Source organism: Agaricus bisporus, assembly GCF_000300575.1.
Source record: "Agaricus bisporus var. bisporus H97 unplaced genomic scaffold AGABI2scaffold_1, whole genome shotgun sequence".
Lineage (NCBI taxonomy): Eukaryota > Fungi > Basidiomycota > Agaricomycetes > Agaricales > Agaricaceae > Agaricus > Agaricus bisporus.
Window position 1 is genome coordinate 639,989 of NW_006267344.1, and position 25,639 is coordinate 665,627.

General features: G+C 46.5%; 8 protein-coding genes across 8 annotated transcripts; 3 read left to right on the top strand and 5 right to left on the bottom strand.

Moving 5' to 3' along the window:
- Positions 1-63: 63 nt before the first annotated feature.
- On the bottom strand, positions 64-2,149 carry AGABI2DRAFT_189306 (hypothetical protein). The gene is made up of 10 exons (XM_006453918.1): positions 2,073-2,149; positions 2,007-2,020; positions 1,861-1,953; positions 1,412-1,810; positions 1,284-1,358; positions 1,153-1,231; positions 1,038-1,105; positions 867-987; positions 583-808; positions 64-525 (listed from the first exon to the last, which is right to left on the bottom strand). The coding sequence occupies exons 1-10, from the start codon at positions 2,139-2,141 to the stop codon at positions 134-136; spliced, it is 1,536 nt and encodes a 511-aa protein (XP_006453981.1). The 5' UTR covers positions 2,142-2,149; the 3' UTR covers positions 64-133.
- A 536-nt stretch (positions 2,150-2,685) lies between these two features.
- Positions 2,686-3,619, bottom strand: AGABI2DRAFT_213529 (hypothetical protein). Its single transcript, XM_006453919.1, has 4 exons — positions 3,518-3,619; positions 3,382-3,461; positions 3,125-3,302; positions 2,686-3,039 (listed from the first exon to the last, which is right to left on the bottom strand). The coding sequence occupies exons 2-4, from the start codon at positions 3,400-3,402 to the stop codon at positions 2,969-2,971; spliced, it is 270 nt and encodes an 89-aa protein (XP_006453982.1). The 5' UTR covers positions 3,403-3,461; positions 3,518-3,619; the 3' UTR covers positions 2,686-2,968.
- Positions 3,620-3,795: 176 nt separating this feature from the next.
- Positions 3,796-12,530, top strand: AGABI2DRAFT_175711 (hypothetical protein). The gene is made up of 30 exons (XM_006453920.1): positions 3,796-4,520; positions 4,578-4,648; positions 4,697-5,340; positions 5,417-5,507; positions 5,613-5,717; positions 5,799-5,932; positions 5,993-6,139; positions 6,198-6,278; positions 6,350-6,478; positions 6,536-6,686; positions 6,780-7,084; positions 7,147-7,317; positions 7,369-7,479; positions 7,532-7,636; positions 7,697-8,143; positions 8,194-8,503; positions 8,562-8,694; positions 8,747-8,997; positions 9,051-9,108; positions 9,166-9,967; positions 10,020-10,250; positions 10,298-10,452; positions 10,506-10,734; positions 10,786-11,007; positions 11,060-11,190; positions 11,241-11,446; positions 11,505-11,788; positions 11,836-11,960; positions 12,023-12,137; positions 12,192-12,530. The coding sequence occupies exons 1-30, from the start codon at positions 3,886-3,888 to the stop codon at positions 12,426-12,428; spliced, it is 6,816 nt and encodes a 2,271-aa protein (XP_006453983.1). The 5' UTR covers positions 3,796-3,885; the 3' UTR covers positions 12,429-12,530.
- Positions 12,531-12,597: 67 nt separating this feature from the next.
- Positions 12,598-13,989, bottom strand: AGABI2DRAFT_189309 (hypothetical protein). The gene is made up of 8 exons (XM_006453921.1): positions 13,851-13,989; positions 13,780-13,799; positions 13,670-13,717; positions 13,538-13,613; positions 13,310-13,484; positions 13,227-13,247; positions 12,744-13,159; positions 12,598-12,693 (listed from the first exon to the last, which is right to left on the bottom strand). Exons 1-8 carry the CDS (start codon positions 13,974-13,976, stop codon positions 12,649-12,651), a joined length of 927 nt encoding a protein of 308 aa, XP_006453984.1. The 5' UTR covers positions 13,977-13,989; the 3' UTR covers positions 12,598-12,648.
- Positions 13,990-14,140: 151 nt separating this feature from the next.
- AGABI2DRAFT_189310 (hypothetical protein) lies at positions 14,141-15,845 on the bottom strand. Its single transcript, XM_006453922.1, has 6 exons — positions 15,330-15,845; positions 15,055-15,263; positions 14,884-14,996; positions 14,751-14,833; positions 14,663-14,687; positions 14,141-14,612 (listed from the first exon to the last, which is right to left on the bottom strand). Exons 1-6 carry the CDS (start codon positions 15,795-15,797, stop codon positions 14,356-14,358), a joined length of 1,155 nt encoding a protein of 384 aa, XP_006453985.1. The 5' UTR covers positions 15,798-15,845; the 3' UTR covers positions 14,141-14,355.
- A 604-nt stretch (positions 15,846-16,449) lies between these two features.
- AGABI2DRAFT_189311 (hypothetical protein) lies at positions 16,450-17,347 on the bottom strand. Its single transcript, XM_006453923.1, has 5 exons — positions 17,291-17,347; positions 17,065-17,231; positions 16,920-17,010; positions 16,812-16,865; positions 16,450-16,764 (listed from the first exon to the last, which is right to left on the bottom strand). The coding sequence occupies exons 1-5, from the start codon at positions 17,321-17,323 to the stop codon at positions 16,738-16,740; spliced, it is 372 nt and encodes a 123-aa protein (XP_006453986.1). The 5' UTR covers positions 17,324-17,347; the 3' UTR covers positions 16,450-16,737.
- A 39-nt stretch (positions 17,348-17,386) lies between these two features.
- On the top strand, positions 17,387-23,727 carry AGABI2DRAFT_181983 (hypothetical protein). Its single transcript, XM_006453924.1, has 21 exons — positions 17,387-17,663; positions 17,725-17,926; positions 17,976-18,114; positions 18,167-18,376; positions 18,429-18,595; positions 18,658-18,782; positions 18,837-19,186; positions 19,242-19,504; positions 19,562-19,999; positions 20,050-20,263; positions 20,317-20,404; positions 20,470-20,588; positions 20,649-20,907; positions 20,972-21,120; positions 21,673-22,083; positions 22,141-22,259; positions 22,311-22,482; positions 22,535-22,746; positions 22,797-22,944; positions 22,993-23,388; positions 23,443-23,727. Exons 1-21 carry the CDS (start codon positions 17,471-17,473, stop codon positions 23,524-23,526), a joined length of 4,458 nt encoding a protein of 1,485 aa, XP_006453987.1. The 5' UTR covers positions 17,387-17,470; the 3' UTR covers positions 23,527-23,727.
- A 278-nt stretch (positions 23,728-24,005) lies between these two features.
- On the top strand, positions 24,006-25,411 carry AGABI2DRAFT_196615 (hypothetical protein; the record flags this gene model as incomplete). Its single annotated transcript, XM_006453925.1, has 4 exons — positions 24,006-24,254; positions 24,305-24,385; positions 24,440-25,012; positions 25,066-25,411. The coding sequence occupies 4 exons, from the start codon at positions 24,006-24,008 to the stop codon at positions 25,249-25,251; spliced, it is 1,089 nt and encodes a 362-aa protein (XP_006453988.1). The 3' UTR covers positions 25,252-25,411.
- Positions 25,412-25,639: the final 228 nt, after the last annotated feature.

Consider the following 25,639-nt stretch of genomic DNA (forward strand, 5'->3'; position numbering starts at 1 on the left):
GACCTCGTCCTTTATATACTCTTACCTCATCTTGCTACCTTCGTTGTACTACGCGTTGATTTATTTCCGGTAACTCAAGACATTATATTCCAAGGACAGCGAAAACATATATCAGTAAAGCAACAAGAGCAGACTAATCATCTACACCAGAAACACTAGCAGCAGCGCTTACGCTCATACTTTGCGTTCCACTCCCAGCACTCACGGCACCCTTCCCTTTACCTTCAGAGGTTTCTTTCTCAGCTTCTTTCTCAGTCCCTTCCTTCTCTTTCTCCTGCTCTTCGGCAATATTTCCCATATGCTCATCTTCAGCCTGCTGACCGCTTGGACCAGACTCTTCTGTCATTTCGACATCCATAGCATCAACCTCTAATTCCTTTTCGTCAATCTTGACTTCGTCGCCAGCCCAAACACGCATAGTAGGTTGCCAGACCATGACAACATTATCCTCCGACGCAGAAGCTGCTGTCCAGTTCTCACCTTCACCTGGCGCCCAGCAAAAGTCAGTAGGACGAGCAGTATGACCTATGATTTGATAAAATAAGTTTTGATGATGTGGTTCCCCATATAAGGATGTTATACCTCCGTGGATGAAGAGTAGCTCCGGGGGGCCATCTTCCTGATCATCTGGAGTTTGTTCTTGGCCAATGAGCGACAAATCCCAGACATTGACGCGCCTGTCACCGGAGGCCGAGGCGAATATAGTGGGATTATGCGGTGACCATGCTAGATGAAGCACCTCATCTGTGTGTGATTCGAATACGTGTAGTTTCTTCGTGGGTACGCGAATATCGTGCAAAGCAATTGTCTAGATTCAGTGCGTCAGCTTCTTGAAGGGATTATGAAGTCATGAGCACGGCACAGACTTTATCCGCACTTCCAGTGAGAATTAAATGTTCAGAGGCAGGGCTGAATGCGACAGCGAGGATTTCTCGATCATGAGCTTGAATAGATTGTTCAGGGTCGATTTTAGCTCGCGTGTCCCAGCTGTAAAACTGAGTAAATAGTTGAAGCATGGAGGAGCAGTATTTGCTCACAGCATCAGCATTTTGTCGTCTCCCACGCTGGCAAAAAGATTTTCTTGCGTTGGATGCCAATCAACGTCCTGGAGACGATCAACATTCCGTGCAGTGAAGACAAGACTCGACGTACACCAACGACAGAAGTGTGGCCTCGGAAGATGTTGACTGGTTCGATAGAGGTGTTACCTCTCGTATAGGCATTGATATCCCTTCGTCACTAATAAATGAAAGTTAAAAAATTAGATCTAATTAATCACTCACCAAAGGCAAACAGTCATATCCTCTGACGCCCCCAAAACACGCCCACCCTTCGTAGGACTCCAAGCGAGACCGTAGCTACAAGAATAATAGTCAATTCCTCCCCCAGAAAAGAAAATTAAAAAGCTTGCCCTTCTCTCTGTTGCCCAACTAGCCGAATGTCAGGCTTGCATTCACCTCCCCTCTCAGGCTCACTTGAGTGTTTCGTCCTATCAAAAATAAGTACTTCGCCCGTGACCGCTTTCGTAGCGAGTAAGTCAGGATTCTGTGGCATGTACCGTGCCCTATTGACCTCTCCCGAATGGTTAATCCTTTGAATAATTTGGATACGAGGTGCTGGAGGAATAGTGTGTCCACCAAGCTCTTTGCGATCGTCATCATAGTCTGCTCGGTCGAGCTTGTCTGCGCCTGTGGATGGGTGGCCGCGTTTGGGAATTTGAACTTGGGCGATCTGTAGGTAGTCTTGTGCTTGACCAGAGGTATGTGTTCCAAGAAGTAGTCGATGCGTCGTGTAAGGTTTGTTCTCGTTTCTGGGAAAAGCTAAGGCCCATTGTTTTGACCAGGTTAAGGAGGGACATACAGTTCCTTATCCGGGAACCACTGGCAAGTCAAACTTGGCCAGTCAAGAGCGTGAGTTATCACGACGTCATAAAGATATGGTGCATTCTTTTTCCTGAACCAGTGCTGAGAGTTATTTTCTCGAGTGTAGGACGATATAGAATTTACCAGATTTTGTACTCCTGTAAGAAAAAATTAGCATAGATTGCCGCGGGGTTGGGGAATACGACGCACCTCGTTTATAAGTTTGTTTTCTTCCTCAGCAAGAAGATCATCTTCAACTTCTTCGACTTGGGGTTTCATGAGGTGAGTAGATAAGTAAGTGCGACGCGACGCGTATTTCCCACGGTCACCTCTTCACTCTTCCGGTTGTGTCTGCCAGAGTCTAAATTACCGCTGGTATTTTCCTGTCCTATGAGGTTACCACACACAATGACTGTCCATCACCCTGGATATTCTGGACAATCCATGGTCTTGTATCTAAATAGAGGCTTTTCTACGAACCGTGGCGGGGTTTTATGCGTACTAATTAACTCAAATTTGGGGTTGGCCTGCTGCTTAAACAAGTATTGTACTTAGGACGTTCCAAAAATTTTCCGATACATACGCGCCTGCATATGACTGACCTTTTCAGAAGGTTTGGTTGAGTCATTGCAAGCCCCTCGAAAACGTTCTTTTTCAAAATTCAGTCTGAACAGCCTTGACTTCGAAACACTACATTTGCTTATCCTGACGTTGGTGCCATCGGTCATACACAACGTCGTGGGTGCGTTACGGTTCTGACCAGAACATTCGTTGGCAATTTCGGCTCTCATTCTTAGGCCAGATGGGATTCTGTCGAGGTTTTGCATTCTGAGCACCGGTTCAAGGAAAGAGTCCTTGAAGCATGACTATGGCTACTAGAGGAGACTCTGGACTCTGGAGACGAGCTGGACGACGCGACTAAACACAGAAAAAATAAACCATTTATTGCGGATATATGCCAACGACGAGCTTTGGCGAGGGGCGACGACTAAAATAGCTTTCGAGATGCGAAAGCGGCTGCTTGTGCATTACGAGGTCAAAGGGAGTCTATTGGGGGGGGCGGGAAACCGAAGGGGGGAATACGACTCGGGGAATTATGTCAAAACTCATGACGATTCTTCCCATTTTGCTATCAGCTTGTCCAGGTCGAATCTAGGATCCTCTGGATCGGTAACGACTATGTGAACAGTATGTGTTAGTCGCAAAACAATAAACAAGGCAATTGACAAAAGTCATGTGGAGGAAATGAACTTGGGTCTGACCTGTGGTATCTTTGAGAGCGTCCTGCTTCCTCTTCCATGCATCTCTAGCCTCAGCAATTAAGCGTTCCCGGTTGTGAATGGCATGTTCAATTTGGTGTTTCTGGTTTTCCGCTTGCACCGTTCGACGGTGGTACCAACCGTATAGGACGCCCGAAAAAAGTGCTGTATACCGGACAACCTGCATTCATAGAAAGTAGAGACCAAGACGAAGTACACCTGTCAGTTGTAGGGACGCGGTTGAGGGGACGGATACATACGTTGACTGTTGACGAGGCCATGTTTTACGCTTTACCCGGTAAATCTGATAGATGAAGAAAGGTATGCGGAGGCCTCAGCACTGTGATGGATAGCGTCGTCAGATTTGAGGCGCGCCGGAGAAAAATAGACACTGACCTGAATTTTGGTGGTAGGAAGACGAGCGGGACACCGGGGAATTTCGGTAGTTGATTATATCAGCAACCTTTGCTCATTTGCCCCTTCTGATTGGGAGAAGCCTGTTACCCCGTCAAGAAAGACCGAGACTTGTACTGTACATAGTCTTTATACGTGCACATCCAGTTCTTCAGATTGGCATATTTTCATCGGGAGATATAGGGAAATAGGCATATAATTTCGGGATAGTATATATATTGAGTCGTGGGGCTGCTATTTGAGGCACATTCTGTGTTGGCCGCTCAGTAGACTTGACCACGGTCAAGACAAGGACACTCGCAAGAACGAAAAACTGGGCGAGTCCAGTTTCTGCAAATTTCCGTTGTATCATGTTTCGTGCATCCCCTTGGGTTCCTTACCAACCCTCAAACCCTCCCCATCAATCAACTCCCATGGAGGACGACGTCGACATGGACGCCCCTCAAATATCTACGCTCCCCGAAGAGAAATCACCACCTCCAAGGCGCAAATTGATTGCGCGCAAAGGCGCGGATCATGTGTCAACGAAACCAAAGTCGGCGGAATATCCATCCTGGCGCCAGCCTCAGACAACTGTCACCAGAGGCTCGGATGATGAAGAAGAAGAAGAGGACCAGCTCATCGACGATGAAGACGATGTTAGCGGCTCCAAACGCAAGCCCACTTCTGTGTCAAAGAAGAAAACCCCTGCCAAACGCAAAGCTCGCAAAGAACCTGAGGCGGAAGAAGATGGTCTTAAGAAACGTACAAAGAAAGACAAGGCCTTACACCCCGGGAAATCCACTCTTGTAGCTCCTGGCCTAGAAGCTACTCCATCCGACTCTCATGACGACGGAACAGGATTTAACACAGGAGCGAATACACCCTCTATCGCTGCCGCAGACGTCGAGCCACCAGAGAGTATCTCTACTTCAAAGCCCCCCAAGAAGAAGGCTACCCCTCGTAAGCCTGCTGCACCAAAAACGGGCAAGGGAAAACCATCTGGGTGCGTTTTTGGTCAAATCATCTTCCTTTCTTGATTTATAAAGAGTTTATTTGGCAGACTTAAGATGCTTATCCCCCCGTTGTCTGCCATCGCCCCAGACGATACAGCAAGCGTGATGAGCGAAGGAGGTTCGCACATTTTGTTTTTTTGCTGCTCTCAAGCTGATTGGTGACCAGGTATTTCTGGCACCGCCGCCTCGTCTCCTGTAACGGGTCACTTTGAAAAGTCCCAACCCGCTTCCCCAGATGCAGAATATGCCCCTGCAAGTTCACCCGCTCCGGCTCCCTCAGCGCCTTTGGTAGAAGAAACCAACCTTGAAAACACTCCCCTGCCTGTTTACCCTCTCCCTTCCAAACCGTTCCCCGTTCAACCGCCTCCGAAGATTCAAACAGGTTTTGCACCACCCATCCCTCTTGATAAAAGTGGCAAAAAGGTTAGACGCTGGCGTACTGCCCAGCGTGAAATACGGGGCATAGCCGGAGGTCGCTGGTTCGCCCGCTCTTGGGTCGGTGACAAAGATTCGGAGTATGCAGCCTTCACTAAAGAAGGTGAGAAAGCCGGGAACGGATCGCCTTTCACTGGCAAGACCCAATCATCCGCTCCGTCGGGGAAAGGATCTGGGAAGAAGGGAAAAGGAGCTTCTTCCTTGAATGCATCTGCTGCACCCTCGCGGGATGTCTCGGTCAACCCCCCAGAAGTTGGTAGCGGCGCTGGTGGCACGTCGATTCCAATCACGAGTACGGTTAGAGCACCGACGAAGATGCGAATTCAGCAGTTGCCTGATGACCCTCAAAGTGACGCTGCTATGGACACCGATCCTGTACTTGTACCGCCTTCAGAGTCCTGAGCCTTTTTCCCTTGCTCCCTGTCATATGTACTTTGTCTTTTAATTGTAGACCTACATAATACCTGCTGTCTCTGCGTTGAATGTTACGTATCGCGTAGAATGGACTAAAAAGTTTGAGGACCGTGTGAGGGTTGCCGTTGGTCCAGTTGTGAATTGATGTGCACTTGACTGCTTGATCGGCTTTCTACATATCACTCTGGCTAACACGCGGGCAAGGCATATTCCAACGTATTCACGGTGAACAGACCCGCCAGGACGCCAGATGTCTTTGACTGCGGGAGATAAAACAGACCCGGGCACAGCGAATTTGAGGAGATTGTCGGCTACTGACAGAACTAGTGGACGCAGTGGTACGTCGACTTAACTTGACTTTTTATATGGTGCACTAACGTTGAATTCCGTATCTTTGCGCCTTTGCCTTTATTCGACAGTCATGTTACAGAATAATTACGCTTCGGATCCCAAATACAAGAAATACATTCAGCAGGTCGACAAGTGTCTTAATGCGTTTGATAACGTGCACGAGTGGGCGGACTGTATTTCCTTCCTGAAGCAACTCTTAAAGGTACGTACACAATTCTCTGAAGCCTGAGAAGGCCAGCTTACGAAAGTGATTCGATTCTAGACGTTCCAGACGTATACGCAGTTCAAGGAGATACCGAAGAAGTTGATCGTTGCCAAACGGTTATCGCAATGCCTAAATCCTGCTCTACCAACTGGCGTACATCAACGGGCATTGGATGTGTACTCGCATATCCTTGCTGTCCGCGGGGTAAGTTCTACGTATATATCACACCTAGTTACAATCGAAGCTCATTTAATGGGTTTAGTCAGAGGGTCTGAAACTGGATCTCGCGCTATGGTCGTCTGGTCTTTTCCCGTTCTTTGAATATGCAGCAACGTCTGTAAAGGTAAGTCACATCCTTAATGCTTCCTGTTGCTATCTGTGGGCTTATGGTTGTCTAATGGTTTAAACTCATAGCCCACACTCCTCAACCTCTACGATACATATTACCTGCCATTACAAACTGACCTCCGGCCCATCATGAAATCTTTCATCTTAGCTCTGTTACCTGGATTGGAGGAGGAGACGGGGGAATATTTCGAGAAGGTATGTGTTCAATATGATTGGTTTAAAATTCAGCACCGCTTATACGTTAGAACTCAGGTATTGGGACTACTTGACAAGTTGTCTGGGACGGTGTCGCCTTCGTTTTTCTTCCAGAACATCTGGCTGGTTATTCTGACAACGCCCTCTGCACGAGGGACATCCCTCAATTTACTATCCCGGCGGTTACCACGTATAAATGCGGATGAAGGTGTGTCAAATAATTCTACACTCCTCCCTCTTCAATCAATTCAACTGGGATTTTCACTCATATCTTACTTCTCAGACATCACACATATTATAGGTCGGGATATTGGTCTGATGATTCGGGCATTTGCTGCCGCGCTCGAAGACGAAAACCTACTCGTTAGACGAAGTGCACTCGATATTCTCCTTCAATCCATCCGTGTCGACGGATTTGCGGTGCGTAAAGCTCACGCGGAGGATCGCGCAATCTTAATGCGCGCGGCTACTGGTGTCGTTCTGAGAAGAGATCTATCGTTAAATCGGAGGTTGTATACGTGGCTTTTGGGACCAGAGGAGAAGAGTGAGACTCAGATGAAGTTTTTGAAGGAGAATGCGTTGGAACTTTTGAGTGGTACTTTGAAGGTTAGTGCCAACTCGAGGTTACCCCGTAAGAATGTATGGACATCGTTGAATGCCCTTGTTAGGCTGAGATGGTTTCCCCTTCGAGAGAATATGCAGAGTCAAGACCTTTCAAGATTTTCATTTCACTACTGGATAAATGGGAGATTGGGGCACCCTTGACGGAGGTGCTGGTATATGACGCACTGGTGGCTATCAAACATTTGGCAGAACATCCCGTGGACCCGGGAGAAGATGTAAGTCGTCGATTTCCACATCAATATGACTTATCGAGCTAATCGACAAAGATCTCCATGACGGCCAGCACACTCTATGAAGCTGTTGAACCACAACTGCTGTGGAAATATTTATTAACAAGAGTTTTCAAGGAATTGACAGGTGATGGTAACATGCATGAGGTGTGTCTGACATCTTATTTCGATTTTGGCTGTTAAAAATAGAGAATTATAGGCGATTGAGTTAACACGATTCATTCTATCGTCCTTTCCACAAGACGAGGAACTACAAACCCTGCATTTTCCCGTGATAATAGCGGCTATAGTAGACGTTATGAGAGTAATTCCAAAAAAATTTAAACTATCTATCATCCATCTCTGCTGACATAGTTTATCTCAGTTTCAAATCCAGAAGATTCCGGCAAAAGCGTCAACGCGAGCTTATCAGCAAATCATGCTCCTGGTTCAAGAAATGTACTCGCATATACCTCAGCCCGCTATGCTACAGCGGCCAGAAGTCACGCAGGACACTGACGACGCACGACAGACGCAAGGACCGTATGAATTTGCATGCACCTTTTACGGAATCAAAGATTCCTTCACAATGCCACCGTCAGAGGGCCACTTCACCATCCCATTCTCGTCGACTTTCGAAAGTCTTATCTCGTGTTCGGAAAAATGCGCGCAAGAACTCGAGAAGGAGAAAGATGTAGTGATTCTTCGAGGAGTTTTCAGTGGCATCCTGGGGTTGTTGAATGTCATGGTAAATAGACTCGCGACTCCCGTCGAAGTAACCTGGGACCCTGCGGTTTGGCTTGGCTTGATGTTGCAGAGCATGACTTATGAGGTCTGTTTGTGCCTATCTCTTTATCTTTTCTGACTTACCTTCCCGTCTAGTCTACCATTTTCACTCTTGTCGATCGGATCATCAACCTTAGCGTTTCTTTCCATAAAGTTTCGTTCATCGAACCGAGATTAAATCTTGACGATCGCATGGTTATGTTCAGGATGGTAAACAAATTACTTCACTACTTGCGACCAGACTATACGGCATATCACGTTCGTGCGGCTAACCTCGTCTGGGCTCTAGAATCATCAGTAAAAAAGCCACATGTGGAGAGTATCCTTGCACAGAGCATGACTTCACCCGAGTCAAGGAATGTTAGCGAAGCGTATGAGGCTTTCGGTGTTCTGTGGAGATTGACGGGTGTGTAATCACTCTCTTTTTTAGGCTGACGAGTCAATACTGAGTATTGCTCTCATAGAGGATAATCTGTTACCGGGTTTCAGCTTTAAGGTCCCTTTGATGGCCGTGCTTGATACGTTGAAAAACGATGACCCTCATCTACGCCGAATAGGGGAAACTTGGATGAGGTGTAGTCTAAGATCTTACTTGAGGTACGCGCTCGCCCGAAGACGTACGTTTGGTGCTCATAAACTTTTTCTATAGAATCATGGATCCTATCTTATATGAATTGTTGGATCCATCGATTGTGAGGGCACCTACGTTTCTTAAGGTGCATGGAAAGGAAATCCAAAGTTTCACATACACCAAGCCGTTTGACCAGCGATACGTCAATTATCTTCTTGAAATCTTACTCGCCGTCGTGCGTTTTGGAGGACAAGGATTTGTGAAGAATGCGAGGTCATCGTCTATTCGTCGGTCATACCATGCCGGGCTGGTTTCTCGGGTCGATACGAGTAAGTATAGTGGAATATCCAGTAGATGATCCAAACTAAATCGTTTTCGAAAGGCAACTTGTCCGAGAGTGATGGGAGTTACCTTGACGTGCTGAAAGAGATCCTTCTCAGGTTCGTTTACCTATACAAATTTCAGGTAGCGTTATTGACAGCGGCAACGACTTATAGGTTCTTACAATCTGAGCCGGAAGCAAAGGTGGTACCCACAATGCTACCACTAATCACACCTATCCAGTCATCTGCAGTGGAAATTTTGAAACTCATCGTTTCACGGGGGGAATTGGAAGCCACAACAGTCGAAGCTATGGAAGCCGTCGTTATTGGGAAACTCTACTTCTGCGTTCACATGAAGAGACTCGACCTCCAAAATAAACTCCTCCACCTGCTTCATTCATTGATATCCGTATCTACTACTATAACAGACCCAGCGCCAAGTCTCCCTTCGACGAGGCCGAAGCAAGACGAGAATCCCATGGGCAATTCGCAACAAGACATAGAGCGAACGAATGGGAGTTATCGTACATATCCCGTCAATCCTCTTCTGGTACAGACACTGGCCGACGGCATTTCTACACAAAGCAACCGACCCATTTTACAACATTGGTTGGATTTCATCCTCTTAGCCATTCCACAATTCCAACCGGCGCTCCAATCCGTCGTTACTCCATTGAATGATTGCCTTTGTAAACAGTTGCACGTGTCCTTACGAGAACTGCACCTCGCGGGACGGCAACCTGAGGGCTTTGGCAGGGACATCCATACTTCGGTGACGGATGCCGATATGGCCATGCTGTTGAATGCCTTGGAGAAATTTGTGTTACTCAGCTTGGCATACACGGAGGAAGAAGACATTGATGTCGAGTCGATTACGGAGAAACCCACCCAAGAAAGTGGAGGAGGTCTACTTGGATATGTCTCAAATGTTTTTAGTTCAGAAAGTGTTCAGGCAGGGAATGCTGAACAGTTAACGGTAAGCTCTCAGGCATAGGCTATCTAAACATGAGCACTCATATACTATCAAGGCACGCTCGCCAGCTTACCGGGCATTAGATGAGTGTATCAGGGTGCTTTTTGCAATATGGTCAACATTATTGTGGAATAAACCCGAGGCTGAATCTGCTAGAGATGAATCATTGTCGATGATTTATAGTCGAGTTCGCTTACGATGTCGACACGCGATGGAATTTCTTTTCCGTGTGCGATCAGCGGAAGTTTTTGAATCAATCGTCGAATGCTGGAGTCGCGACAAGCGGGTGAGATAATTGTTAATTTTTTCGTCATTTTCTGATTACATTTCCAGTCTCATGCAGGATCCTCTGCGGAAAGTGTGTTTGAGATTGTCGATATCCTTACGTCCAACGCCCAGAATGCTGTACATATGACTTGTGAGAGTATATGGACCAGGATATCGGGTATTCCGGAGAAGAACAAGAAACAAGCTATCAACCCTTACCTGTAAGTAACAAAGTCTCGCAGTAATTTGTTCTTGGTGTTCATTGTTCCCACAGCACCGATGCTACATTGTTCACATTCCTAGAGCAGTACATACGGCGCTTAGAAGGTCCTATTGCGATGCAGGTCTGGGCTCGGTATATGCAACTTACCAAAGAGATCGTTAGTAGCGTGAAAGATTATAAGATCCAAAGCCTTTACGCTCTACGATGTCTTTCCGTTCTCGCAGAAAAGGTCACTCAAACAACTGCAATGGAAGACCGAAGAATTAGAAAGGAGCTCCAGGTAAGTAACAATCTGTGGTAGACCTACCACGTTTATCTGAGACTTAAATAGGATACCTATGGCAAACTATTGGACGCGTGCCTCGCACTAGTTGGGCGATCACAAGATCATGGATTATGGACTCGTCGCCCAACAAAGGAATCGGTAGCCACGAATGGGCATGACTCTCCGGTACTTCCCAAAGACGAAAAGTTAGACATCAATGCTAGTCCTCCCACGTTGATCCCGCCGGATACTCCCAGACAGAACAATTCTACCGAACACAGTACACAGGTGAGTTACGAGCTTCGCTTACTCACTGCTGTTTTTACGAAACAAGCCGTAGATCATCAAATTTGTTGCTTCCACTTCACTCCCCAATCTACGCAAGGTTTTGGTGGACAACGATAAAATAGCCAGTACTTGTACCAATATTGTCTATTATATAGTCACGCCCGCTATGCGGGGGAGGACGAGGCAAGCTAACATTCACTTTACATGCAACTTGCGGCTAACATGACCAACAGACCTATGGATATTGACGACGTTGTCTTGTCAATTCTCCGAGAGATGACTCGAATGCCGGTCGCGCTGAAGGCATGGAAGGCGCCAGTCATCGATCTCTTCAATGATAATCGCTTCTTCAACTCTTTTCCTGACGAGGCTGAGCCTTGGAAGCCAGTCATCAAGTCACTCTTTGATTCTGACAGGACTGCATTCCCGGAGCTGCTCTGTAAGTGGTCGCCTTATCATCTTGATGTTACATTCAAGTCTCCCCTGCCCCTACTTAGCCAAAATCGCTACTGCGGCGTCCGCCAACATTTTCGCCAATAAAGAGTACGAGATGCTACTCCGCTCGTTGAATGTCCGAAGGCTCTCCTTCACTCTCCTTGCTGGTGAAAACAATCATTTCTCAACACATCTGCCGGGTATTCAAGAAAAGTTGGTGGATATTTTACGGAACATTTCCTCTCCGACTATTCAGAGCGAAGTCTTTTTATGTGTCCGGGTTTTGCTATGTCGATTATCGAAGCACAACCTGACGAGTTTCTGGCCTGTGCTATTGACTGAACTCGTAAGTCATTCGCATTCGATAGTGTTCACTGGCTGATTGGAGTCAAGTATCGAATATTTGAGCAAGTAATGACAAGTATACCACCGGACGGCTCGGAAGACTTACAGTTGGTTGTTGCTGCTTGTAAATGCCTCGATCTTCTGGTCACACTGCAGACCGAGGAATTCCAAATGTGATCCTTCTTTTTTCTTTCTATTGCAACTATTTGGGTTCGCTGAGCATGTTTCCATTCAGCCACCAGTGGATTTTCATTACCGATACTGTGGATGCTATCTATCGACCTAATAACTGGGCCCCAGAGGCTATGATGGATCAGTTGGCGGATGTTACTAGCAATCTTCCCATCGCAGTGAGTCTCAAACACATCCCCTTGGTCTCCTATAACTCTAAATACCGGCTTCAGGATTCTCGCATTGCATCAACACCGGTGCCCAATGAAACGACTACTTATGATGACCAACGGGTGTTACGAAAACCTTTACTCAATGGGGTCAAGCAGATCGAGAGTATTCGAGAATTAATACCATTCTTCTCTAATATTAGCGTATCATCGTACGAGAGTATGTATGCCAGTGGAGGCAATGTTGATTGGGAGGCTGTAGAAAAGGGGATCATGGAGGATCTTTTCGATGGTCGATGATTTCTTGTTCTGCGTCTGGAAGTATTTACATCGTTTCGGTTTTTTCGTGTGGCATGCCGTTATGTTCTGCATAATTCATTCAATCTGACTACATTGGGTATCTGAAAAGGTATATATTTCAAGAAAAAGAAGTATATATATAGGGGAGACCAAGTAGGTGATAAATATCAAGTGCGAGGAAGCGAGAGAGCACAGAGCCACAACTGACCACGTTGACTACTCAGAAATCTCCCCAATTCCTACGGAATTTGTACTGCATACGAGACTGGATCAGCCCTCAGCGCAACATGGTGAAAATAGTATAGAGAATTATACCTTGTAAGGCAAGTTCTTCCTCAGTTTATCGCTTGCATCGCGAGGGCTCTTGTACCCTTGGTCACCAGTACCCCACTCCTCTCCATGTGGTTTCTCGCCAGCATATTTAACAGAGGGATCTTGTTTCTCGGGAGGAGTGACACGAATTACGGGTGATCGTGCAGGAGGTGCATTGGGGTCGACTGCATTCAAATTTTGTTGGTTATTAATGTCTTGTTGAGCTGCTGTACGCTTTGCTGCCTCTTCTTCGGCAGCTCTCTGTGCGGCAAGAATCTCCTCGACGGACACGCCAGCAAATTTGGCTTCACGCTCAGCCTCTTCGCGCTCTATACCTTCATGATGGCCGAAGTGTTCGATGTCTTCTGGGTGGTTGTAAGAATCGTCAGTTTGGGTTTCGGGTGTTGAATGGAATTCCTCTGTAATTGAGAAGGAAAGAGGTGTGTGAGTGAACTTTTGTTGGAAATTGTCACGCGGTAAGAGTACCTTCATGGTGAAGAAAGAATTCTGTATTTGTTCGCATATTGGTTAGCGGTGTTCAGGCAAGAAAGCAAGCAATCATTACATACCACTTTCCACATCGTAGTGGTGGCCCTCAGCTCCCATATGGTCGAAAGTCGGTAGAGCGTCAACTCCGCGCCTTTCCAGTTCTTTCAAGTCCACCACACCGTCACGGTTCGAGTCGAGAATCCGTAGTACTGCATCGACAATTGTATCCGCTTTCTTTTGGTGTTCCTCGTCATCCTGCAATGTCGACAATATTAAGCTATTGGCTAATTAACTTTCCTTGGACATACTTTGGATTTTTTTTGTGAATAAACGTGGTGAACGCCATATACTGCTTCAATTTCAGATCTGTCCCAGATACCATCCCTTAATGAATTGGGCGATGAGTGACTGATACTGGGACGATTTTGAATTTGACTCACCGATTTAGGTCATGTAACTGGAAGAAACTTGGTGCATCGAAGGAGTCACTAGTTCGCAACGGTCCACGCATTGACACAATACCAACACACAATGACTACGTTAAACTCACATATGGTGTTCTGAAGACATCTAGAAGGACAAGTCAGCACACCAACTAAGATTCAATTGTTAACAACTTACGTGTCTTTGTGCGTATTGCTGCATAGTTTCACCAGCTTTTGGACCACTTTCTCCATGACCGCCATGAGCGGCTGCATAGTGTGCAAGAGCGAGAAGAGAAAGGCTGGCCAGCGGTCGTGTGAACATAGTGTAAGGTAGCAAGGGCTGAACAGCGGAAAAGCATGTGGGATCATTTAGACAGGGTCATTGGCAATTTCCACTTTCGGATGCGATCTCGTGGCCCGGCTCGCTCGTTCATTCCGCCAACCAGAGTGCCGCATTCCTATCTAAGTTTAAGCAATAACGAGAGATGGCCCTGTTTCAAACATGCTATTCCGCCGCATCTGACCCTACATTGAAGACTACAGTATTGGCTTACTTGCACGAATAATTTTAACTCAGCTACTACATTATACAAGATATAGGAGACTAATAAAGTATATCAAGTGTGCCACAAATTGTAGCTGCTGGGTATGGTTGCATACGATTATCAAGGCGTATAAAATGTTCCAGCGGTATAACCAAATCAAGCAGCGGCCAAGAGCACACCAAACAGGAGAGAACCAACCAGGATGCTGCCTTGTAACACTGCCAGAGAGGCTACAGGGCTAGCAGTGTTCGACCCGGGCCACGACGTAACAAGAGGCTGACCGGGATGATCAGACGGGCTGACAGTCGCATACGAGGGACCAACTTCGTCGGTTCTGTTTGACGTATGCACAGTTTGAGCCCCAATGTAGAGCTTTCCCAGATCATTCAGTCCACCGTCCTCACGCAACATATCTATGCAGGGTCAGCATGTAAGTCTGGGTTGCAAAGGGCGATATACTCACTGGAATGGAGGTCTTTCTCCGGTCGCTGTTAGAAGACCGATTAGATGGTATGATGATAACCTAGTCGGCGAGATTGGGAACCACTCACGAAGAAGCCAAACCACGCGTACCGTTCTACCCAATCTAATGAATCCAGATAATTTATGGTCTGATTCATAAAATCCAAAACGACTGGAATTTCATCAGTCAATCTCCATGCATGGCGCAAAATAACCACTCACCAGTAGCATTGTCAGAGATTTCCGCGAACTCAGTTATCCATATGGGGAATTGAGGAAAAGTAGAGTGCATATCCCAGATGTAGTTGAAAAACCCCTCAGTGCCAGAGCCATACCTTTTCCCCGGTCTCCATTAGCGGCAAACACGCTGTCAAAGATAGGAAGAAGACTCACCAATGCAACGGCAGAAAGTCAATGGTACAGTTATTGCACTCCGCCAGAAACTCACTTAACCACGGTTTCCCACTAGGTGCAGCAGTGACAGCTGGTCCACCGAGTTTTACATCTTTCTGTTTCAATGGCTCGATGAATTGCATCCAAAGTCCGGCAGCTTCTTTCGCCGGAATGTTCGCTTCGTCCGCGAAGTCCGGTTCATTAAAACCCTGAAATCCACATGGTCGATTAACTTTCCGTCAATAATATAGAACAAGGCGATTTGGATTCCTTACAAGGACAATGTCGGCCCCTTGAGTGCTGATTGTATTTGCCAGTTTGTCAATATTTCCCGAACCCCATTGCATGGGAATATAGTTTAGTCCAGATTGGGCAAGGAACCCAGCGGGTAAGTCAGACCAGTCGTAGATCCAGGAAATGGAGCTTTTGGTTTGATTTGCATTCAATATATCGTCGAAGTTACCTCCGGATGCATACGATAAACCCCGCTTGGGATTCTTGATACCAGTAGGAAATGCTGATGGAGGTGCCGAAAAACTGAGAGATTGAGACGAGGACGAGGACGAAGCGGACAGGGAAGAGGCTGAAGATGGGGAGGGGGAGGAGGAAGCACCCTTCCCACTATGGTGAACTTGTGATGTTGATGATACAGACGTCGTGGTCGACGTCACATTGAGTGTGTGAGATGACACAGTGACAAGCAGACCCGAGAACGATATCCAAATCGTGGCACCAAGTAACATGCTAGTGGAGCGGGAGTAAAGGGTGTGAGCACAAATAGCAGAGAGTCTGGAAGGCTAAGGGGAGGAAACTCACGCAATCAGGCTCAAGTTTAATACTCAAGCCGAAACGGTTTTTTCCTGGATCATAGAAAGGCACTACGGATAGCATAATGTTTGCTGACATTCTGTGGGAGGCAGGACAAGGAAACCTGTCCATCGACAGAGGTTGACACCTTGTCCTTGTCTTCATAAATGACAGCCGGAAAGAAGACAGAGCACTTGAATGATAATCCGAGCCAATAAGGCCGATCTGAGTGCGCACGAAGAGTCACTTCAAGCTCGAGGCACATAATCAAAGATCACCAAGCACCATACGTTAGCTGTTCCTGGACAAGTGTGTGACTTGTTTGCCACGCAGGCAAGTGAATTGGCCTCGGTGAAGCTGAGAAGTTGATTTGTACCTTGATGAACAGAACAGTCTGAACAAGTCCCTGAGATTTGCAATCGTGGAACACCAAGCTGCAGTGTCCTCCGAGACGTGGTCAAGGCATCAGATATCATTAGATAACACCATCCAAAGTTTGAAACCTGGTTAGTTGACTCAACAATCAATATGCTCGGCTATTTTTGCCCAGGTGCCTAGCGGCCCTAGCCCATAGAAGTTGTTCAGGAACCTAAACCGAGCACAATCTCCGTCGAAGAGCCTTCCGACCACAGCCTCGCAAGTCATGGCATGTGCTCGTAAAACCATATGCGGATTTTGCAGTTTTTCATGACGAGAAAATTTAGGGCGATGAAGACGGAATGATCTGCATATTGCTAGCAATCATTTAGAAGCTGATGAGGGGGTGAAATATATGCTGCAATTTCGCGGAACAACTCAGTTTTGCATGCGGTCGCTGCAGACACCTCGCTGGGCAGGGAAGATGAGAGAAAATATAATAAAAGCCATGCACAGATTCTATTGTTGTTTTGGGGCATGATGGAACTGAAAAACTGTGAGTGTTTATCGAGATTCATGTAGGTAAACCGTACGATATCACGCATTTGTGCTTGAGCGTCGTTAAACTGTTTTTCAAGGAACTTCGCCTAAAACATATTCGTGTAGGTACTTTTTTTATCCAAAAAATAATCCCGACGAACCTTCTTGTTCAGACTATTGATATCGTCAGTCAGTTCTTTTTCTTGACTCTTGAGGTCGTTGACCATGGCTTTGTGAGGTTCCATCATGAACCTGGAATGTGTCATGTTAGGATCAATTGTCGATAAACGGCCGATATTCCTGCACATTTTGCCAACGCCCTTATATAAATGCACGTCTTCACCCATAGAGCTAATCTCCTTGATCGTTAGTTGCAGGATTTTCCGTTCCCGTTCCTTTGCCGCGGTTTGTTGTACAGAGATGTTGAGTGCGCGCTGAGATTGGACAGCCGTTTGTTGTATTTGGACCAGAATCTGGCGAGGTTCGCTTCTTCAGTTCGTTGAAATGAAAATAAGACGTCAATTGAATTAACCTTGCGCAGAGTATCGTCTGGGAGGGTCGACATGGTGAGAACGTCTTCAAGAGCGAGAAGGGATCAGACGCGCATCAGTAACGCACTGGCGTGACCAACAATTCAAAATATTCCCCTCCTACCGTTCTACTTACTCGAAAAGCAAATTCTCCGACCTCTCACGTCCCTACTCGACTTAATATGGCTTCGTTAGAAGATTACGATGAGTTTGGAAACTACATTGGAGCTGACCTGGATTCCGACGCGGAAGACGAAGAGTTGAATCAGGGCCAATATGCTCCCCAGCCTTCCGGAGCTCCTGCACCGCTGGAGGGATTCGATGATGAACCTATGCAGGAGCCAGAAAACGAAATGGCTCTTATGGAGGTCGACGGTGCGTTCAAACGTTTCGTGTTGCGGTCAATGCTCTTAACTCATGCCTCGAAACTTTGTAGATGAGCCAAGACACAAGGCTGTCGTCCTCCATGAAGACAAACAATACTATCCGACTGCAGGAGAGTTGTATGGAGCAGACGTGGAGACTCTTGTGCAGGAAGAAGACGCCCAACCACTTTCCGAACCAATTGTTGCACCCATCAAAATACGCAGATGGACTGTGGAAGAGAAGGATATGCCAGAAACGCGTTTTGACAAAGGGTTTGTCCTGTATTCTGCTGTTGGGGTGTAAGAACTTAACTTGAACCAGGTTCTTGTTGAATATGACAGCGTTCCCTGAGATGATTCGTAATGTCGCCGTTGTAGGACATCTGCATCATGGAAAGACCGCGCTTATGGATATGTTGGTCTTTGAGACGCATAAGCTAATATGGGATGCGGATAAACCGGTATGTTCGCGTATGGTGTCGTTCATATTGTAATGATTGACCGTCCATGCAGACCCGGTATACCGACACTCATGTTCTCTCGCGAGAACGTGAAATCTCCATAAAATCATCCCCCATGTCGCTCGTTCTCCAGACCACATCTGGAAAATCCCATCTCCTCCACCTAATCGACACGCCTGGACATGTCAACTTTCTTGACGAAGTTGCCGCAGCTATACGACTTGCGGATGGTATTTTACTTGTCGTTGACGTCGTGGAAGGAGTGAGAAATATCTCTTCTCTGCGTCAAATCGGAGTGCTTATTCATACCATAGCTCATGGTCGGTGCGGAGTATATCATTCGGCATGCTTTGCAAGAAAATCTCAAAATTACACTTGTCGTGAACAAAATTGACAGACTCATCCTTGAGCTGCGAATCAAACCCGCTGATGCCTATTATAAGATAAAACACACTATCGAAGAGATTAATACTTTCATCAGGTGCCGCTCTCACTGTGTCTATATCATGACTTTTATTGACGGTAGTTTCTTTTGTATAAAAGCAACATTGACCCAGATCCAGAGCTTCGTCTGAGCCCAGAGAACGGAAATGTTGCATTTGCGAGTACGGATATGAATTACTGCTTCACTTTGCGCTCCTTCGCGAAGTTATATGCAGACACATATGGTACATCTACATCACTGGTGCATGTTGGAATAAGCTAACAGATGTATTATTCAGGCAAACTAGACGTCAATGCCTTCGCCGCCCGCCTTTGGGGTGATATCTACTTCGACGAAGAGTCGCGACGCTTTACGCGTAAACAATCTGATCCCGAACAAAACCGTACCTTTATCCATTTTATTCTAAATCCTCTATACAAAATCTACAGCAACGTGCTAAGTGAAGATACCGATGCATTGCGAGAGACTTTGGCCTCTCTTGGAATCACCCTGAAGCCTGTGATATATAAAATGGATGTTCGGCCGTTGCTCAAGGTCGTCTTGGATCAATTTTTTGGAAATTCAACGGGTTTGGTAGACGTGATTGTGGAACATATTCCTTCACCCGTTGAAAATGCGGCGAACAAGGTGGGCCTTCATTCCCTTCTCTATTCGTCGGATAGGGATTCATCATATACGATAGGTTGAGGGTATCTATACTGGTCCTCAAACTTCCGAACTCGCGGTTTCCATGAAGTCATGCGATCCCGAGGGTCCCGTCATGGTGCATATCACCAAATTGTATCACACAACCGACGCACAATCTTTTAGGGCTTTTGGTCGTGTGATAAGTGGGACCTTGAGAAAAGGTGCGGAAATCAAGGTATTGGGAGAGGAATATTCGCCAGAAGATGAGGAAGACATGATGAAAGCCACGGTTGAGGATCTATGGATAAGTGAAGCGCGGTGAGTTTGCTCGTACACTTGTTTCCCTTCCCTAAGTGATGTTGATTCATTATATAGGTACTTCATTCCTGCGGAAGAGGTTGCTGCAGGGAATCTCATACTCATCGGTGGAGTTGATGCCTCAATCTCCAAGACTGCAACTATTGCTTCAACGTCCATTGATGATGATTTATACATATTCCGACCGATGAAACACATGACGGAGTCGGTACTCAAAGTTGCCATTGAGCCCATAGCACCGTCGGAGTTGCCAAAAATGCTTGCTGGCCTGAGAAGCATCAACAAGTCCTATCCTTTGATTTCAACAAAGGTGGAAGAAAGTGGAGAGCATGTGATGATTGGGACGGGAGAATTGTATCTGGACTGTGTGATGCATGATCTGCGAAGGTTGTTTTCGGAGATCGAGATTAAAGTGTCGGATCCAGTGACCAAGTTTTGTGAGACGGTATTGGAGACGAGCGCATTGAAATGCTATGCCGACACCCCGAATAAAAAGTGCGTCCGACGCGTTTGATCTTCCGCATGACCCCCTAATTCCTTGGAAGGAACAAAATCACCATGATCGCTGAGCCCCTCGAACGTGGTATTGCGGAAGATATTGAACGTGGACGAGTCACGATGAAGATGACAGCGAAGGATAGGGGCAAATTTTTTGAGGAAAAGTATCAATGGGATCTTCTTGCCTCTCGATCAATATGGGCATTTGGTCCCTACGACAATGGGCCCAATGTTCTCCTAGACGACACACTTCCTTCACAGGTACGCTTACCGTCTCGTATTTTATATGCAGGCTTCCGACAACGATGTCACAGGTGGATAAGAAACTGCTTGGAACCATAAAAGAACATATCAAGCAAGGCTTTCAGTGGGGAGCACGGGAGGGACCTCTATGTGACGAACGTGAGTGAACAAGGCTCATACAATGGGAATCCAGCCTCCAACGAGTGATTCTCATCATTTTGTAGCCATGAGAAACGTGAAGTTCAGGCTACTCGACGCTGATATAGCTCAAGAGGCAATTTTCCGAGGAGGAGGACAAATAGTGCCCACGGCTCGGCGAGTCTGCTATTCATCATTCCTTATGGTGGGAAGCCTTTATACAGTCCATGATCTCATGACTTACGTTAATGATCTGATTTGGCAGGCGTCGCCAAAATTGATGGAGCCTGTGTACTACGTTGAAGTGCAAGCACCCGCGGATTGTATCTCCGCTGTGTATACTGTCCTTGCAAGACGTAGAGGACACGTAACACAGGATATTCCGAAGGCTGGTTCGCCGCTATATACTGTGAAGGCCCTGATTCCTGTCATTGATGCGAACGGATTTGAGACGGATCTTAGGACGGCAACTCAAGGGCAAGCGTTTTGCCTGCAAATATTTGACCACTGGTCCGCTATCCCAGGCACGTTATCCTCAACTTCAGTTTATTTCTCACAGAATTTGGCTGACAAAAATCCTTGATCAAGGTGATCCCATGGACACCAGCATCAAACTACGCCCGCTAGAACCAGCATCCGGACAAGCATTAGCGAGAGACCTGGTGCTCAAAACACGGAGGCGAAAGGGTCTCGGAGACCAAATTGCCGTTTCTAAATACTTGGATGATGAGTTTGTGGTAAGCTGTCGTTTTGTAACCCTTTCACATTACCCGGACCCAGGGGCGGCCCTGGGACCGGGAATGATATTTGTTCATAGAATGATGCTGACACGTCATTATCTCCAGCTCGCACTCTCAGCCTCTGGGCATGCTGACCTACTTGGGTAGATTTTGTCGTGTAATTTTCGTGTCTTTTTGTGTATATGCTTGTTCTGCGCTGCTATCGTGAATAGTTGGCGAAAAAGACGCGAAGAATAGGGAAACACGCTGGTCAAATGAGTCACGTGACTCTGGGAGATTACGGGGAGTGCCACGTATGTGCATTGGGCAAACCGAATATATAGGACGGCACACGCGTGAAATAGACTTCACCCTCCTTTACTACTCTCCATAGTTATCTGTCCGGTCCTTCGTAAATCATGCGAAGCGTAGCGATCTCTGTCGCAGTCCTTGCCACCGCTGGCACCTTGGTCAGCTGTGAATCTCTCAAGGAATTGCCCACTTTCACGGTACATCCTTCATCAACGTCATCACATAGTATCCGAATTTAATTCACCCTCTCACATCTAGCCCACTGAAATCAAGGCACCTTTCCTTGAACAGTTCACTGAGGACTGGGCAGACCGCTGGACAGCCTCAGAAGCAACTAAGAAGAACAATGCTGGTTCGGAAACATTCTCTTACGTCGGCAAGTGGAAAGTGGAGGAAGCCACCAAATCCATCATCAAAGGTGATCATGGCCTCGTTGCCAAATCCCCGGCTTCCCACCATGCGATTTCCGCTCCATTCAAGAAACCCATTGACTTCAAGCAGAAACCTCTAGTAGTGCAGTACGAAGTCAATTACCAGAAAGGTGGTAGCTGCGGTGGTGGATACATCAAGTTGCTTGAAGACGGCTTCCAGAGCAGTGGTCAGGACTTTGATGATAAAACCCCTTGGGTCGTCATGTTTGGTCCCGATTTGACATGTCCTGGCACCAAGGTATGCTAAATTGGTTGAGGTTGTGGACAGTTCTTCTAAACGTCTTTTGATAAATAGGTGCACTTTATTGTCCGTCACAAGAGCCCAATGACAGAAGAAATTGAGGAGAAGCACTATACGGGACATCCTCGTTTCTTGGTTGAGAAGTACACCAACCTCCACACTCTTGTTCTGCAGTACGTATACTCTCATAAAATATTTGGTACTTGAATTAATTTCTTGTTAAGCCCCAACAATACCTTCAACATCTACCTTAACGGCGAGCTAGATAAGACTGGAAACCTTCTCGAAGACATGCAACCCCCCGTCAACCCGCCCACGGAAATTGATGATCCCTCTGATAGTAAACCCGATGACTGGGTTGAGGATGACAGGATTATTGATATCCACGCTACCAAAGTAAGTAGAGGCTCCCGCTTCTGGTGCTTAGTATTTACTTATTTCAATCTAGCCCGATGACTGGGACGAAGATGCTCCTCGTCGGATCCCAGACGATGAAGCCGAGAAGCCCGAGGGCTGGCTTGATGATGAGCTCCCACACATCCCTGACCCCGATGCCACCAAACCCGACGAATGGGACGATGAAGAAGATGGTGACTGGGTCGCTCCTACAATGCCTAATCCCAAGTGTGACAATGCTCCTGGTTGTGGTCCATGGGAGCGGTACGTTGTTTGCAGCAAGTCACCTCTACATCATGCTGATACTATGATAGCCCCATGAAGAACAATCCCAACTACAAGGGAAGATGGAGCGCCCCCTTGATTGACAACCCTGATTACAAGGGCCCTTGGGCTCCTCGTAAGATTCCCAACCCCAACTACTTCGAGGACCCCACTCCAGTTAAGAGTCTCCCCAAGATTGTACGTAAAATGTTTTACCCCGCATTCCGTTTACTCATTCAATCCCAGGGTGGCGTTGGTATTGAGCTCTGGACTATGACTGAGGACATCCTCTTTGACAACTTGTACATCGGTCACTCCCTGGAGCATGCCAAGAAGCTAGCTGCAGAGACCTTTGACATCAAGAAGCCCCTTGAGAGGCTGGCCGCTAGTGTGATCGAGAAACTCGAGGGTAAAGATGACGAAGATGATGATGATGAGGTTTCCTTCAAGGACGATCCCGTCAGTTTCATCCGCAACAGGGTTCTCAGCTTCGTCGAAAATGTTAAGGAGGACCCCATTGAAGCCTTCAAGACCCAACCTGAAACCGGTGTCGCTCTCCTTGTTACTCTCTTCACTATCTTCGGTATGTTCAGTGGATTCCTTGGCTTTGGTGGTGCTTCAGCGAAGCCCGTCATTACTCAGGTATGTCTTTTTGGTTGCATATTGTATCTATCAACTAAGTCTTCTCTCTTCCAGACCGCTAAGAAGGCTGACACATCGGAGAAAAAGTCGGAGACCACAAGTGATGATAAAAAAGACGACCTCAAGAAGCGCAAGTGAATGTTCATATCTTGTTCTGGGTTTTCAGAGTTGTTTTCGTCTTTCTGTAGATCATGATGTTTTCGCTTGAATTTCTTCTACTAGTCGATTTTATAACCTAGTGTACGCGACCAGCATGACCTGGTTCGGCCTCGGTCGCTATAGGTGTTGTTAAAAGCAGGCAATGCATATTAAATCTAATTTATACCATTCTTACTTGTATACACATTAAGGTGCCAGTGTGAAATGCAGGACGATTGTCATACAATCTAGAGTACTATTCAGGTACTATCAATATGTCACTTCAGAATTTGAAATCGCCATTCATACTCCTGAATGCATAATCGCTGACAGTGATCATGAACGCCTGAAGGTCGATGCACTTTTCTAGGCTGCCCCGCTTCCTACTAGTATGTCATCAATCCGTCATTGGATCAAACATGAAGTATCACAATTGAAAAGGACATCCTTTATCAGTCCCACTATCAATCTTGTCAAAAATGTCTGCGCACGCTGCAATTGCCGTGACTTCCAAGGGCGTCATTGAAACTATCGAAGTGCCCACGGAAGAACCCCAAGATGACGAGATTTCGGTAAAAGTCGAATACACGGCAGTTATTCCCCCTGAAGTGTACATGGTGGACAGAGGGATGTTCATCGAATCATATCCATATATTTTGGGGTTTACCACCGCTGGCACGGTGATGAAAGTCGGAAATAATGTCGAGAATTTCAAGCCCAATGATCGGGTACGCTCACGGTCTAATGAAATCCAGGTGTTTGTTTGACTTGGTTACAGGTGACCACTTATGCGTATGGGCCCTCTCACAATAAAGGAATGCAGCAATATGTGAATCAAAGTAGTAGCGTTTGTGCAAAGGTAAGGTACATGCAAAAATATCTGATTCATATGGAGACCAAGCCAGTTTTGTAGATACCAGACAGTCTTTCCCTTGAAGCGGCTGCGACAATTCCAGACAATTTTGTCTGTGCGTTCTACACTCTTTTCAATCAACTCTCCCTTCCCATGCCTTCCAGTTTCCCTGCCTCAGTAGACCCTCCTCTGGCAGACACCCCGATTCTGATTTATGGTGCCGGCGCGACCGCAGGTCAATATATGATTCGTCTCCTTCACCTCGCTCGCTATAAAAATATCATTGTCACCGCTTCTACGATGCACCATGAATATCTTCGCTCCCTTGGAGCAACTCATGCATTCGACTATCGAAGTTCTACTCTCATTGAAGATCTCAACAGAGCTGTTGGAGGTCCCAATAAATTGTCCGTGGCTGTTGATTGCATTTCTGCTATCAATACTATGGTCAACATCAAAGACGTGTTGAGTCCTACCGGAACAGTGGCACTACTGATGCCCGTGAAAGAGGGTATTTCATTGAATGTAGACGAGGGGAAAAATATGATTTTGGATTTGCCGCTGCCTGCTAAGTTGAATCCATTCGAAAAGGAAACCAACATCATTGGAGTTAGGACATTCTTCTATCAAGCGGTGCGTCGCGAAACGCTGAACTTTTCACATTGATTTTCAATACAGAATTGTAGGATCCTGTATTGAAAGAGAAATTGATGCCTGTCATTCTCCCAGATCTACTAGAGAAAGGATTGATCGGAGCGACGCCCTACCGTGTACTGGACCAGGGCAATCTCCAGCAGAGGGCAGAGCAGGCACTGGGACTGCATAGGACCAACCAAGTCCATGGAGAGAAGATCATTGTGAAGATTCACTGAGAGTGCATGTAATAAGAAATTTCCGCAAAGCTACTCACATCTTTGTTATCTTCCTAAAATTTCTCGGGGTGCCAATGATCATTGTCAATCTTGCCTTGGAAATCCGGCTTCTACCAAGGAGTCAGGTTTCGCAGAAACGCTTGACGTCATTATGTTTGGTACTGGCTCGTGAGATTCCGCATTTACAGGACACTCACCGTCACAACGATAAAATAATCATCTTACCTCCGCATTAAACTTGTTAGCTGGATGTTTATGCATACTCAAAGGCTTGAGAGGGAAGCAGAAACGGATTTGCATTATTCAAAGATAGGGGCAGGTCGCTGTTGCCAGTGTGGCTGGAAGCCTGGAAGTACTATTGTGCTTGCGGAATAAGATCCGGATCTGA

Coding starts and splice junctions, on each gene's coding strand:
- AGABI2DRAFT_189306 (XM_006453918.1), bottom strand. CDS start 2,141: ATGAAACCCCAAGTCGAAGAAGTTGAAGATGATCTTCTTGCTGAGGAA. Junction 1,811..1,860: donor TGGTTCCCGGATAAGGAACT/GTATGTCCCTCC, acceptor AGCTTTTCCCAG/AAACGAGAACAAACCTTACA. Junction 526..582: donor GCTACTCTTCATCCACGGAG/GTATAACATCCT, acceptor ATCAAATCATAG/GTCATACTGCTCGTCCTACT.
- AGABI2DRAFT_213529 (XM_006453919.1), bottom strand. CDS start 3,402: ATGGCCTCGTCAACAGTCAAC. Junction 3,303..3,381: donor TGGCCTCGTCAACAGTCAAC/GTATGTATCCGT, acceptor CTATGAATGCAG/GTTGTCCGGTATACAGCACT. Junction 3,040..3,124: donor CGCTCTCAAAGATACCACAG/GTCAGACCCAAG, acceptor CTGTTCACATAG/TCGTTACCGATCCAGAGGAT.
- AGABI2DRAFT_175711 (XM_006453920.1), top strand. CDS start 3,886: ATGTTTCGTGCATCCCCTTGGGTTCCTTACCAACCCTCAAACCCTCCC. Junction 6,140..6,197: donor ATATCCTTGCTGTCCGCGGG/GTAAGTTCTACG, acceptor TAATGGGTTTAG/TCAGAGGGTCTGAAACTGGA. Junction 6,279..6,349: donor ATGCAGCAACGTCTGTAAAG/GTAAGTCACATC, acceptor TTAAACTCATAG/CCCACACTCCTCAACCTCTA.
- AGABI2DRAFT_189309 (XM_006453921.1), bottom strand. CDS start 13,976: ATGTTCACACGACCGCTGGCCAGCCTTTCTCTTCTCGCTCTTGCACAC. Junction 13,800..13,850: donor AGCAATACGCACAAAGACAC/GTAAGTTGTTAA, acceptor TTGTCCTTCTAG/ATGTCTTCAGAACACCATAT. Junction 12,694..12,743: donor GGAAGAACTTGCCTTACAAG/GTATAATTCTCT, acceptor GGGCTGATCCAG/TCTCGTATGCAGTACAAATT.
- AGABI2DRAFT_189310 (XM_006453922.1), bottom strand. CDS start 15,797: ATGTTACTTGGTGCCACGATTTGGATATCGTTCTCGGGTCTGCTTGTC. Junction 14,997..15,054: donor GACTTTCTGCCGTTGCATTG/GTGAGTCTTCTT, acceptor ACCGGGGAAAAG/GTATGGCTCTGGCACTGAGG. Junction 14,834..14,883: donor AATCTCTGACAATGCTACTG/GTGAGTGGTTAT, acceptor ATGAAATTCCAG/TCGTTTTGGATTTTATGAAT.
- AGABI2DRAFT_189311 (XM_006453923.1), bottom strand. CDS start 17,323: ATGTCGACCCTCCCAGACGATACTCTGCGCAAG. Junction 17,011..17,064: donor TATAAGGGCGTTGGCAAAAT/GTGCAGGAATAT, acceptor GACACATTCCAG/GTTCATGATGGAACCTCACA. Junction 16,765..16,811: donor AAGCACAAATGCGTGATATC/GTACGGTTTACC, acceptor ACAGTTTTTCAG/TTCCATCATGCCCCAAAACA.
- AGABI2DRAFT_181983 (XM_006453924.1), top strand. CDS start 17,471: ATGGCTTCGTTAGAAGATTACGATGAGTTTGGAAACTACATTGGAGCT. Junction 17,664..17,724: donor GGCTCTTATGGAGGTCGACG/GTGCGTTCAAAC, acceptor GAAACTTTGTAG/ATGAGCCAAGACACAAGGCT. Junction 20,908..20,971: donor CCACTGGTCCGCTATCCCAG/GCACGTTATCCT, acceptor TCCTTGATCAAG/GTGATCCCATGGACACCAGC.